Here is an 11,643-nt window from a genome sequence, read left to right on the forward strand (position 1 = left end):
CAGCCTGGTGCCGAAGCCTGGGGAGTACTGGGCCGGGCTGTGAGGACAGCCAGCACTGCCTGCTTCAGGTGCTCCCCCACTGTCCTTAGATCACACAAATGTGGAAGCAGGAGGAGACCTTAGAAACTATGGGAGGCCCATCCAACCTCTGCATCTCCCCATTTTACAATTGAGAAACTGGAGACCAGGAAGGAAAAAAGATGCCCACAGAAGCACACAGCAAGTTATAATGGCAGAGCTAGCTGTGGGAACTGGGCTACCTGGTTCTTCTCCACTCTGCCTCTTTCTCCCTTTTTTTCTTCTATTGCTGGGGCACTGCGGTCTTGAATGTGATAACAAACACCAGTCAGTTGAGAAAATGGCTTTCTTTTGACCTGCAACCTCCCTCCTGTTCTGGCCAATCAGGCCTTACCCTGAATACCCTGTGCTTGGCTCCTATCTGGGGCAAAGGCATGTTACAGTTTACAGAGCCCTGGGGATGTGCCAGGGGAACCCAACCAGATTTTCCAGCTTGCATAACCTGAACAGATCCTGGGGACAGAATGAGGGCAGCACATGCCCATGAGTCAGCTCCATCTGCCATTTGGCCCCCGCGAAGCTGTGATCTGAGACATGTCCCCCCTTCCGCCCTCCCCTCTCCCCTCTAAACCTTCAACTGCCACCTTCAACTGCCAGTGCCCCAGAACTCAGGACATCGGCACCACCTGTTCCTTTACCCCACATAAAACTACAGGGCTGTAGGACCTGTGCCCTCTGGCAGGATTCCATACCCTGGCAAAGACTCTCCCCACCCTGGCAAAGAGAAAATTGACAAGTAGAACACAGGGAACAAAGTCCCGTCACAGGGGTAAGAGACTCCTGTCTGCAGCACCAGAGGGAGAAAAAAAACCAGCACCTCGAGTCAGCGGGTCATGGATGCCCTGGTCTGCCTGCTGCAGCTGCTGCTGCTGCTCCTGACGCTGCCCCTGCACCTGATGGCTCTGCTGGGCTGCTGGCAGCCCCTGTGCAAAGCCTACTTCCCCTACCTAATGGCTGTACTGACGGCCAAGGGCAACCGCAAGATGGAGCGTAAGAAACAGGAGCTCTTCGGCCAGATAAACAGGCTTACAGGAGCCTCCGGGAAGGTGGCCTTGCTGGAGCTGGGCTGTGGCACTGGGGCCAACTTCCAGTTCTACCCGGCGGGCTGCAGGATCACCTGCCTGGACCCAAACCCCCACTTCGAGAAGTTCTTGACAAAGAGCATGGCTGAGAACAGGCATCTCCAATATGAACAGTTTGTGGTGGCTTCCGGAGAGGACATGAGACAAGTGGCTGACAGCTCCATGGATGTGGTGGTCAGCACCCTGGTGCTGTGCTCTGTGCAGAGCCCGAAGAGGGTCCTGCAGGAGGTCAAGAGAGTGCTGAGGCCGGTGAGCAGAACGGAGCGGGAATGGGCGAGGGGCAGGCGACCGTGGAGCTGGCCACTCCAGGGTAGGGGATGCGGTGTCCTAGCACTTTCCACCCCCCTCTGCTGGTGAGGGGCGAATGCGAGCAGCGAGCAGCGCCTCACTGGGGCAGACAGGGTGCCAGGGTACCGTGGAAGCACACAGGAGAGCCACCTGATGCGGGGGGGGGGGGGGGGGGGGAGGTGGAGGGGAGGGACACCTAAGGAGGTGATGTTTACATTGAGACCTGAGACATTAAGCAGAATGTGGAGGAGCAGGGAAAGTAAGAGCGTTCTAGATGGAGATGTTTGAGGAAATAGAATCCATAAGATTTTGAACTGGGTGTGAAAGGAGTTTAGGATGGTTTCCAGGTTTCTGGCATGAGTGACTGGTGGAGGGCAAGTGGGAGGGTAGAGGGAAGTGTCATTTGCTGAAATGAGAGAAACCTGCCTGCCTGGGACCTGGTTAGGTTTGAGATGCCACCGAGACAGGCCGGCAGAAAAGCCATAGAGGCAGTTGGAGGCCCAGATCCAGAAGTCAGAAAAAGATTTTGCCTGCACATAGAGATTTGGATGTCACCGGCTTGTAGCCGGTAGATTCAGAGCACCAGGGTGCAGGAGATCTTCTAGAGAGGGTTCAGCAAGGAGAGAAGGGCTGAGTCAATCAGGAGTCAGGTGCAAGATTTCCCTGGGACGTTGGCCAAAGCATAAGGTTGAATGAACGCGTCTGAGTCAGAAGGTGGCGCCTCAGTATAGCCTCCGTATACAGCAAGACCCCTGCTCCTGTCTCTCCGTGTCCATCTGTCTGCCCTCTGGCCACCATCCCCACCGGCAGCTTCTGAGGGGGAGGGTAAGAGCCAGGAGCCACAGGAAAAGTCCAGAGCACAATGATTTGCTCCATAAACCCGCAGACCAGCAACCCCTGCTTCCCTAAGAGGTTTGACCAGGCGCAACCACGGGGCTGCAGGTCAGGTGAGAGGAAGGTTGCGGAATGGAGCCCAGAAGTGACACTAACTCTCTCTTCTCTGCCAGGGAGGACTGTTCCTTTTCTGGGAGCATGTGGCCGAGCCACGTGGAAGCTGGGCCTTCCTGTGGCAGCAAGTTTTAGAGCCCACCTGGAAACACATCGGGGATGGCTGCTGCCTCACCAGGGAGACTTGGAAGGATCTCGAGAGTGCCCAGTTCTCCCACCTCCAGATGGAACAACAACCCCCTCCCTTCAAGTGGTTGCCTGTTGGACCCCACATCATGGGGAAGGCTGTGAAATAACTCTTGCCCAAGTCCAGCCTCGGGCGAGCAATCCCGCCTACCGGTGGAGTCTGTCTTCTACTGAGAGGGATCCAGGCAGAGAAGCCACGATCCCCATCACCCCCTCTTCTCCCTTCTCCTATCTCTGCCACAGGTCTCACTTCAATCCTTCCTTCCAAGGTGGAAAAGCTCTATTTCCGATCTGGCTGCAGGAAGGAAAGTGACATCCTGTCCTATCCCTGACTGCGAATTCCTAGGCTGGGTCTCCCACTTTTTGCCCACCCACTGCTAGAGCAGTTCCCTGTCGCTTTCCCTTGTTCCCCTAGTAAAGCTCCCCCTCGTCTTTGCCTGAGACCACATCCATGTGCCTCCAGGAGCTCATCACAAAAGTCATGATACGTGCACCCCTGCTGGCCCCCAGCCCTCCCTCCTGCTACCACCTCTACCCTGAGCCCTGGGGGTGCAGAGAAGCAGCCGTCTCCTGGGGACCCTGGACGAGGAGGAGCAGGACTCAACAAAGAAGCCAGAGGTTTTGTCCTGAAATATTTTTTAATAAATAGACAAAATCCACTAGATTGATGCACCAAACTAAGGTCAGAAGAGACAGGAAACAGGGAGGAAAAAGCCCCTGAGTCAGCAACACAACCTCTTCCCCACCCCTCTGGGCTTAAGGCACTTTCAGGGGAACAAGTCCTTGGGGCCCTGTTAAACGGGGTAAATGGAGAGGGAGGAATCGAGGTCCCTGCTCCCACTTTTGCGTCAGGACATCGCTGCCCTTCCCCTGTCCCACAGCCCCTTCCTGATATACTGCCCTCATCTCAGTGTTCTAAGGGGAAGTGTTGGAGGGCGCTCCTTGTAAGGGTGCAGGGAGACACCTATGCCTCATCCTGATGGGACACCAGCAACCCACTCTACCATCTTCATCCCAAGGAGCCATGTCCGAGGAAAGGGTGGAGGGGACACAGCGAGCTAGGCGGTGCTTGACATGGGATGCCCATCGGAGCCTGGCTCAGGGTGCCCATCTGCAGCCAGGATGGGGTGTGCATCGGGGCCCTCCCGGCGGGGGCTGCCCCAGTTGTTCCTCAGAATGGTGCCTGTCTTCTCCTCCTTGAACTGCTGCCGGTCTTCCCGCGGGATCTTCACCGCGTGGTACTGGGGCACAGTGGCCTCGGGGTACCGTGCCCGCTTGAAGAATCCCATCTGTAAGGACCCCAGGCCAGGCATGAGGACCCTGCAGGCCTGAGGCCCCTGGAGCAGACACCCAGCACAGCTCAGCGCCTTTCTTTCCACCATCGGTGGGACGGAGAGCACCAACTGCCGCAGACTGGGACGCCGGGTCGGACCGCACCCAGGGTGGTGCGCGGCCCCCACAGGTGCCACAGTGAATGCTGGGTCCCCAGGTCCTCGCTCACAGTGAGAGAGACCAGGAGGGGCCAAAGGTGCAGGACCAAGGACATCTCCCTTGGCTCCTGAAAGGGGGTTGAAAACAGAACAGCAGGACCGCTGTCCCCGCCCAAGTTTTTATGAGACCCAGTAGCATGCCCCAAGACGTAAAGGAGATCTGAGGTCTCCCTAGACCCCTGCATACTCGGAATGACTCCTCTCAAGCTTCAGACACACAACCTGTGTCCTCAAACAGCATCCTCCCCGGGGCGGTGCCCTCCTGTCCATGAATATGGTGGCCTAGCCGCTCCCTGCATCATGAACATGCGGGCTCTTACGCACCAAGGTGGAAACGTGCCCCTTGCACACTCACACTCAGGCTCCCCCGAGACTCACATGCTCAGACTGCACAGCATGTCCTTGCACGTTTTTCTCTGCACACTTGTGCCCACAGAAAAGCCATGCACTGCACCCTGCCGCACTCCCACATGCTCATACTGCATGAGCCCAGCCACCCCTCCCGACATGCCTCAGGTTGGGTATACTCACCCTTAGGATCTCACCCTTAGAATTACCTTCCGCCCCTTTTCCTAGAACTCACACCACCCTTGTGCAATCTCATTTCTTGGTCCCCTGAATGATGGGGGCTGTGCTCACACTCACACTCACACACACAAACATATGCATACGCACACACATGCACACACACAATTACCCCACAGTCCCTGGGCCCCCAGTTTCCACAGCCGAGGGCTGCACAGCCAGATGGGCCCGGTGATAGTTGGTGGGAAAAGATGAGCTCTGACTGCTCCGATAGAAGAAGCCACACTGGGATGTCAAGGGAGGGGGGGAGCAAAAGAGGTGGAAGACGGGAAGACTCAGGAAGCAGAGGCCCTCATCTCTACTCTGTCCCCCTTCCATGAAACCGGGAGCAGGGATTCTGGAGCCAGTTTCACGAAGGTATGAATTTCCCCAAAGACTGGCCAGGCTCCCAACAGTTAGGACGTTCATCACGAGGCCTGGTCCACTGATGACTCACATTCGCCAAACAGTGAGCTTGGTCTGCAACTGGTCCAGGGAAGACCAGGGGCAGTTTTCCACGAGGCCCCAAAGCCCGGATGATTCCCCGTAGCCCAGATGTGGCATTTGGTTCAGGGTGTGATGACTGGTGGTGGATGGGAGTCCCTGTACTGACCTGTGCACGCGTGTGCTTTTACATGGAACCCCAGACCCAAACGGGATTGTCTACACTCTTGTGTATGAAGACGGGCCCATGTAGAGCCTGGGACGTGGAGGTTCTGAGTCCAGTCCTAGAGGTTGGTCTCCACGCTGTTGTGTCTTCTCTGTCACAGTTTCCTTCCCAGCCTTCCCTGCCATGCTCTCGCTAAATCAGACCCCACTTCCCTGCTTCCATGACCCTGCCTCCCATGGTCCCACCCACCTCGTTTCCCACATCCAGATCCCATGACTCCACCTTCTTCTGGGCTGGCCACCTGCTGTCATGGCTTCTCACCTCTGAACCCTCACTGCACGATCTTGCCTTCGTGCCTACTGCCTTGTCCTTACACAAGGCTCATGACCCCCACTAGACTACCAAGTCCCTGAGGACAAGACCTGTATCTGACTTCTCTCTGAAACATTCAGAGCCCGACAGAGTCCCTGGGACATACAAGTGTTCAATGCAAGTGGGCTGAATAAATGAGAGAGCGGGTGGGAAAGAGAACCATAGCATGAAAGGCCACCTGCCCTACAGGGAGGCCCAGCCCCCGGCAGCCCCGCCTCCCCAACCCTCACCTTCCACATGAGCAGCACCAGCAGCGCCAGCACCAGTAGTCCCGCCAGCACAGCCAGGAGGATGACCCACCAGGGGACTCCTTCTGCCACCACAGCCACGGGGTCCAGGTAAACCATCACTGGGATCTGGGGAATGAAGGCTTAGGGGAACAAGGGCTGGAGCAAAGAGAAGGAAGAGCTTCCCCACCCCAACTTCCCCAGGCCTGCAGCTCACCACTGTGGAGGCATCTCTAAGCACCAAGTTCTTGATAGATGACTTCATGGTGATATTGGCTCGGACAGTCACTTCCAGGGACTTCACAGCTGAGTACTCCTAAGGGAGCAGAGGAGGCCAGCCTTCTCCCACATGCCCCATGCCCCCCGCCCCAGCTCCGGAAATTGTAAAAGGAATGGCGCCCAATGCAGAGGGCATTTCTGCCTGTCTCGGGTTAAGAGCAGGCTGCATCTGGCCAGGGAGAAGGCAGGAAGGGCAGTGAGCCCCAGAGGGCCTGCTGGGGAAGAAGATGCCAGCCAGCACCACCACAGTGCTCTTACCTCCAAGAAAGTGCTGTTCCAGAGGCGGCCCCACACATGCAGCACAGCGGCGCGGTCAAAGCTATATAGAGGGCAGCTGAACACCACACAGTTGGCAGTGCCCCGGGCACAGTCCTAGGGGCCAGGACAGGCAGGGCTCTGAGCCTCCGCAGGGCCCAGCACCCTCACATAGAGACAGAGTCTGCCTGCAGACTTCACTCCATCCCTCCATGAGCTCCCGCACCTTAGATCCCCTTTTGCCCTTGTTCTTCATTCATATCTCTCCCATTTTCCTTATCCAACCTCAAACTCACCTCCTCCAGGAAGTCTCCCCAAACTAACTTCATGGTCCAAAAGAGCAGCCTACCCCAAATCTGGTCTATCTGGCTTTGAAACACATGAGGAGCAGGGAGGAGGTCTCCCATTTTACAGCAGCAACACAGTAATTTCCCCAATTAATGCTTACGTTATATAGTAACGGCCCCATTTACTGAGCACCTCCTGTCTGCAAGGTACTTATTAAAGCTTCACAGCTGTCCTGCAAGATGCATATTATTATCATCCCCATTTTCCAAAATAAAGGTCAAAGAGGCCAGGTGCAGGGTGCCTGACTGGCTCAGTCCATAGAGCATGTAACTCTTGACTTCGGGGTCATGAGTTCGAGCCCCATGCTGGCCAAAGTAAAATATTTTTTTTTTGACAAACTGTTTATTGAATTTTATGTCACTACAGGGTATCTCTTATTGTAGCCTAGGTTTCCGGGAATCAAGGAGGTGGCAAAGTGGCGATGGTGAATTTGGGAATCTGGTCTCTAAAAAGTACCTGCCGCTCTACCCCTCATTCTGCAATGGCTGCCAGTCGGAAGGAAATTACTTTAAAAAGAGAGAGAGAGGGCAGCCTGGGTGGCACAGGGGTTTGGCACCGCCTTCGGCCCAGGGCGTATGATCCTGGAGACTCAGGATCGAATCCCATGTCCCTGCATGGAGCCTGCTCTCCTTCGGCCCTCTTTCTGGGTCTCTCATGAATAAATAAATAAAACTTTAAAAATATAAAAATTGGGGATCCCTGGGTGGCGCAGCGGTTTAGCGCCTGCTTTTAGCCCAGGGCGCGATCCTGGAGACCCGGGATCAGATCCCACATCGGGCTCCCGGTGCATGGAGCCTGCTTCTCCCTCAGCCTGTGTCTCTGCCTCTGTGTGTGTGTGTGTGTGTGTGTGTGTGTGTGACTATCAAAAGTAAATAAAAATTTAAAATAATAATAATAAAAAAATAAATAATAAAATAAAAATAAAATAAAAATAAATAAAGAGGCACCTGGCTGGCTCAGTCAGTGGAGCATGAGACTCTTGATCTTGGGGTTGTAAGTTCAAGCACCACACTGGGTGTGGAGGTTACTTAAAAATAAGATTTAAAAAAAAAAAAAAAGAGGCCCTGTGACCCGGCTCAGGTTGCACAGCTAGCAAAGCTGAGAAGTGGCATAAGAGATACTTGAATCCAGGTCCATGTTGGGCAAAGCCACACTCCTGTGCTAAGCCCAAACCCACTGAAGGAGGAGGCGGCTGTTGTACCCTGTCCCCCAGCATCTCCTGGGACAGCTGGGGGACAGGGTACTTAAGCCCTGCTCTGTCCAGGTCTGATCTAACTCCATCCAGCTCAACACATCCACTTATTATTTTTTTTTTAAGATTTTATTTATTTATTCACAAGAGACAGAGACAGGCAGAGACACAGACAGAGGGAGAAGCAGGCTCCATGCAGGGAGCCCGATGTGGGACTGGATCCCGGGTCTCCAGGATCATGCCCTGGGCTGAAGGCGGCGCTAAACCGCTGAGCCACCGGGCTGCCCATCCACCACACCTTTCAACAGGCCAGCCCCCTGGACACCCAGCCCCCGAAAGCTCATGTGCGCCAGCGCCCCCTGTCACATCACCAACACCCCCACCCCACATTCTGACTGTACCATGTTTGCCCTGCCTCACCAGGGTGATGTTTTTCTTCTTCTCAGCAGAGGACACTGGCCACCAGGATGTGCTGGGCTCCAGATGCTCAGGATGCTCCTCCTGCTTGGGCTGCTCCAGTTCCCGCCGCCTCCTATCCCTGCTGTCCACATCCTGGCCGCAGGCAGTGGGGGCAGTGAGCATCCCTCCCAACACAGCCACCCCGAGAGGGCATCTCCTCCCCACATCCTTCCCCCTGGCTCCCCACAACATCTTCCCAAAATCTAACCCCTGCCACCCTGCCTCAACGGCCCTAACCACCCTGCCTAAGCCTCACCAGATGGAGGATGTTGGGCCTTGGGGAACAGAGACCCTTCCGCCTGGGCCCCTGCCCGCCCTCCAGCTCCACTCGCATGGGGTACAGCAGCCACTTCCCATTGGCAATCTCATGGGGCCACATGATGTTGAGGAAGGCAGAGCCCAGGGTGTTAAGTGACTGGCCTTGGTTGGAGACCTGTGGGCACAAGGGAGTGTGAAGGGATGACTCTCAGTTTCGGAGCAGGCCCGAAATCTGCAGAGACAGAAGGGACAAGGGCTGAGGGAAAGGCCTCAGGAAGCAGAATAGCAACAAGGATCACCAGGCATCATTCTCCTGCCCACCCCAAAACCAGGAAGGTCTGGACATGTCCCTGCGAGACTGCAGAGGCCCCAGCCAACCAAGGGCAGAGTTCTAAGGAGAGATATAAGCCCTCCCCCACTGCCCCCATCCCCCAGCTAAGGCCCCTCACAGAAAAGCTTCCCTATGCCCTCATGGCCTATCCAGTCAGACAGGTGAGATGTCTATACAGGGATGGCCAGGAAGCGGTCAAGTGAGGCCCCAAACACAACTGGCCGCAATCAAGGTCCAGGAGTGAGGGGAGGCCTTGAACCCACTGGACCATCAAACCGCCATAGGCCAGGAGAACCACAGCTCTTGGGACATGTCTCAGCCTCTCTCTGTGTCAAGGAGGGAGGGGCCTTAGAGGACACTCACCGTGACCTCATACTTGACCTTGCTGCCTATATCCCGCTCAGACTTCATGGCGCTCTCACCGCGCACCACACCAGAGAAGAAGAGCTGCTGGGGAACAGCCACCCTAGCATGGACAGGTCAAAATGGGGGCTGAGGAGGCCCAGGGCCTGGCCAATCGGACAGTCAGAAGGAGCAACACCCACCCCTCTGGCCGGTCTGCCCATGCAGACAGAGCTTACCCTGCAATGGACAGTGGCAGCTCAATGAAGACACGCGCTCGGACGGAGATGGGGTGCAGCTCCTGCTCACTGATCCTGGCATGCGGGCAGGAGCGGGCATGGGTAGTGGGGCACAGGCACCGCCCCAAGGGCTCCGATGAAAGCAGCAGAGCCCCATCCAAGTGGCACCGGCCCAGCTGCCCCTTCCCTCACCACCCCCTGGCCCCACCAGGCTTACGTGGCCAACAGCAGCTCCACTTCCAGCTCTGTGGTCTCAATAGTGATCCCTGAGGTGCTAAGGATGAGGTAAAAAGTGACCTAGGCCAAGAGTGGGGAGCAATGTGAGTCGGGGAAGGCCAGGGGCTGGAGAAGGGGTCAGGGCTTAGAGATGCACTCGGACAGGGATAAGTGCTGACGTGCCAACCTGAGCACCTCTCTTCATGGGGTTCCCCAGCTCGCACTCCACATGGGAGGCATTCTCGTTGGACATGCAGAGCGGCTTCTCCTGTGGTGGGGAGAGAAGGAGAGGTCAGCCGGGGTTACTGGAGCCTCCAAGCACCCCAACGCCCGCCACAGGTCCTCACCGCAGGGTCCAGGGCTCGGACTCCTGAGTAGTGCAGAGAGGCAGGGAGGGTGACCAGAAGCTGGGCTTCATGAGCATCATCCCCATCAGCCTGGGGCTGGGCTGGATCCGAGGGCAGGTTGGTGACCGTGAGCTCCAGGCCAATGACGGGCTGCCCACTCAGGGCAAACAGGGCTGTTGTCCCGTCCGCATCCCTGGAGGTCAGATCGCACTCAGTCTTGATCTGAACACTTCCCTCTCCTGCCTCCACTCCCCGAGTCTCTCCTCCCGCTGGCTGCCCCACAGCTTCCTCCACCCCAGTCCAGGCCTCAGGTCTTCCCAGCCCAAGAGACCACTGTTCCGGTCCGAGCTCCCTTACTTGCTCACCTGAGGCAGCTAAGTCAATCTCTCTAGGCCCCCACTTTCCATCCACAAAGCAGCTAATAACAAGCCCTACATCCCTGGGTTAGGAAGACTGGGGAGTGCGCTGCGCATCAGCTGCACCCTATTCTGTGTCTCGTCAAGGCTCTTCCTTGCCAGGAGAGCCTCTGGGCCCCATCACTGACCCTCCGCCCTCCTGAGGGGGCTTCCTTTTCTTCCTTGAACTCTTGCCTTCCCCCCGCCCCCCCCCCGCTCCCCCTCACATGGGCAGAGGCTGGAACTCCGAGTCGCTGACCCGGGCGCAGAACCGGGCCCGGACCAGCTGCAGATTGCTCTGGCAGACCTTGTCCTCGCCGCAGCCTTGCTTCAGGAAGTGGATCTGGGGGGAGATGCGAGGAGAGGCTCATTCCCGGGTCAGGCGGGCGAGGTGGGACGGTGCTCAGCCCTCAGATCTGCCACTTGCCCCCACGTGGTACTGAGCCGCCCACCGGCCACCCTGAGCCACGGCCCCCCCGCTTCGGTACAAGCGTGAAGACGCTGAGGTGGAGGCCCGCGGGCCGGCCCTGACCACACTTCCCCAGCGTCCCTTGCTGGGGAATCCAGAACGGCTTCCGGGCTTAGAATGTGAAGAGAAGTGAAGGGCATCACCCCCGGACTGCCCAGGAGAGCCCTACAAGGAGCTTCGCGCTCCCCCCTCCAGCTGATAGGGACAGAAGTGACCTAAGGACCTGGAGTCGCATCTGAAGATGGCCGATCCCCATCAGCCCTGAATGAAGGGGTGGAACGGAGGACCGGTGTCCCCTCTAACTAGGAACACGTAATCACTTGGGCCATTTTCCATTTTGGGGTCTACTTGTCACAGCACCTAGAAACATGAGGAATTACTGGGGTAGCATGTGAAGGAGTTTCGGAAGCTCTGAATGCTTGTCACTGTGAAGGATGGTGACATTACTCCTTCCAGCTCCCTCTCCTGAGCTCACCTCTGCCCGCTGTGTGCTGGACTGGTGAGCATTGAGGATGGGGGTCACTGCGGGCAGCCCCTGGCCAGGAGCCTGTCGTCGGAGCCGCGGGGTCTGAAGATTGTAGGACAGAGTCACCACAATGGCCCGAAGCTTGTCTTTGACATTCTCCTGGGAAGAGGAAAGATGGACACAGATACTAGAACTGCCCAGC

General features: G+C 56.8%; 2 protein-coding genes across 2 annotated transcripts in view; one reads left to right on the forward strand and one right to left on the reverse strand.

Moving 5' to 3' along the window:
• The first annotated feature begins 526 nt into the window (after nucleotides 1-526).
• Nucleotides 527-3,244, forward strand: LOC112922417 (thiol methyltransferase 1B). The gene is made up of 2 exons (XM_026002015.2): nucleotides 527-1,409; nucleotides 2,456-3,244. Exons 1-2 carry the CDS (start codon nucleotides 912-914, stop codon nucleotides 2,690-2,692), a joined length of 735 nt encoding a protein of 244 aa, XP_025857800.1. The 5' UTR covers nucleotides 527-911; the 3' UTR covers nucleotides 2,693-3,244.
• The window catches only part of LOC140593718 (integrin alpha-7-like), an 8,774-nt gene continuing 332 nt past the window's right edge, over nucleotides 3,202-11,643 (reverse strand). The window contains exons 2-14 of the mRNA XM_072741587.1: nucleotides 11,451-11,634; nucleotides 10,734-10,849; nucleotides 10,112-10,304; nucleotides 9,952-10,032; nucleotides 9,766-9,845; nucleotides 9,549-9,623; nucleotides 9,331-9,433; nucleotides 8,635-8,811; nucleotides 8,340-8,471; nucleotides 6,383-6,496; nucleotides 6,063-6,161; nucleotides 5,849-5,974; nucleotides 3,202-3,871 (exon numbers count right to left, since the gene is read on the reverse strand). Of these exons, the coding sequence (XP_072597688.1) occupies nucleotides 3,641-3,871; nucleotides 5,849-5,974; nucleotides 6,063-6,161; nucleotides 6,383-6,496; nucleotides 8,340-8,471; nucleotides 8,635-8,811; nucleotides 9,331-9,433; nucleotides 9,549-9,623; nucleotides 9,766-9,845; nucleotides 9,952-10,032; nucleotides 10,112-10,304; nucleotides 10,734-10,849; nucleotides 11,451-11,634 (1,711 nt within the window). The 3' untranslated portion in view covers nucleotides 3,202-3,640. The remainder of the gene's footprint in view (nucleotides 3,872-5,848; nucleotides 5,975-6,062; nucleotides 6,162-6,382; nucleotides 6,497-8,339; nucleotides 8,472-8,634; nucleotides 8,812-9,330; nucleotides 9,434-9,548; nucleotides 9,624-9,765; nucleotides 9,846-9,951; nucleotides 10,033-10,111; nucleotides 10,305-10,733; nucleotides 10,850-11,450; nucleotides 11,635-11,643) is intronic.

Source organism: Vulpes vulpes, chromosome 16, assembly GCF_048418805.1.
Source record: "Vulpes vulpes isolate BD-2025 chromosome 16, VulVul3, whole genome shotgun sequence".
NCBI classification, from domain to species: domain Eukaryota; kingdom Metazoa; phylum Chordata; class Mammalia; order Carnivora; family Canidae; genus Vulpes; species Vulpes vulpes.

Excerpts from the sequence above, each read along its gene's own strand:
- LOC112922417 (XM_026002015.2), top strand. The coding sequence starts at position 912 with ATGGATGCCCTGGTCTGCCTGCTGCAGCTGCTGCTGCTGCTCCTGACG. Across the intron at positions 1,410-2,455 it reads TCAAGAGAGTGCTGAGGCCG|GGAGGACTGTTCCTTTTCTG; the intron begins GTGAGCAGAACG and ends CTTCTCTGCCAG.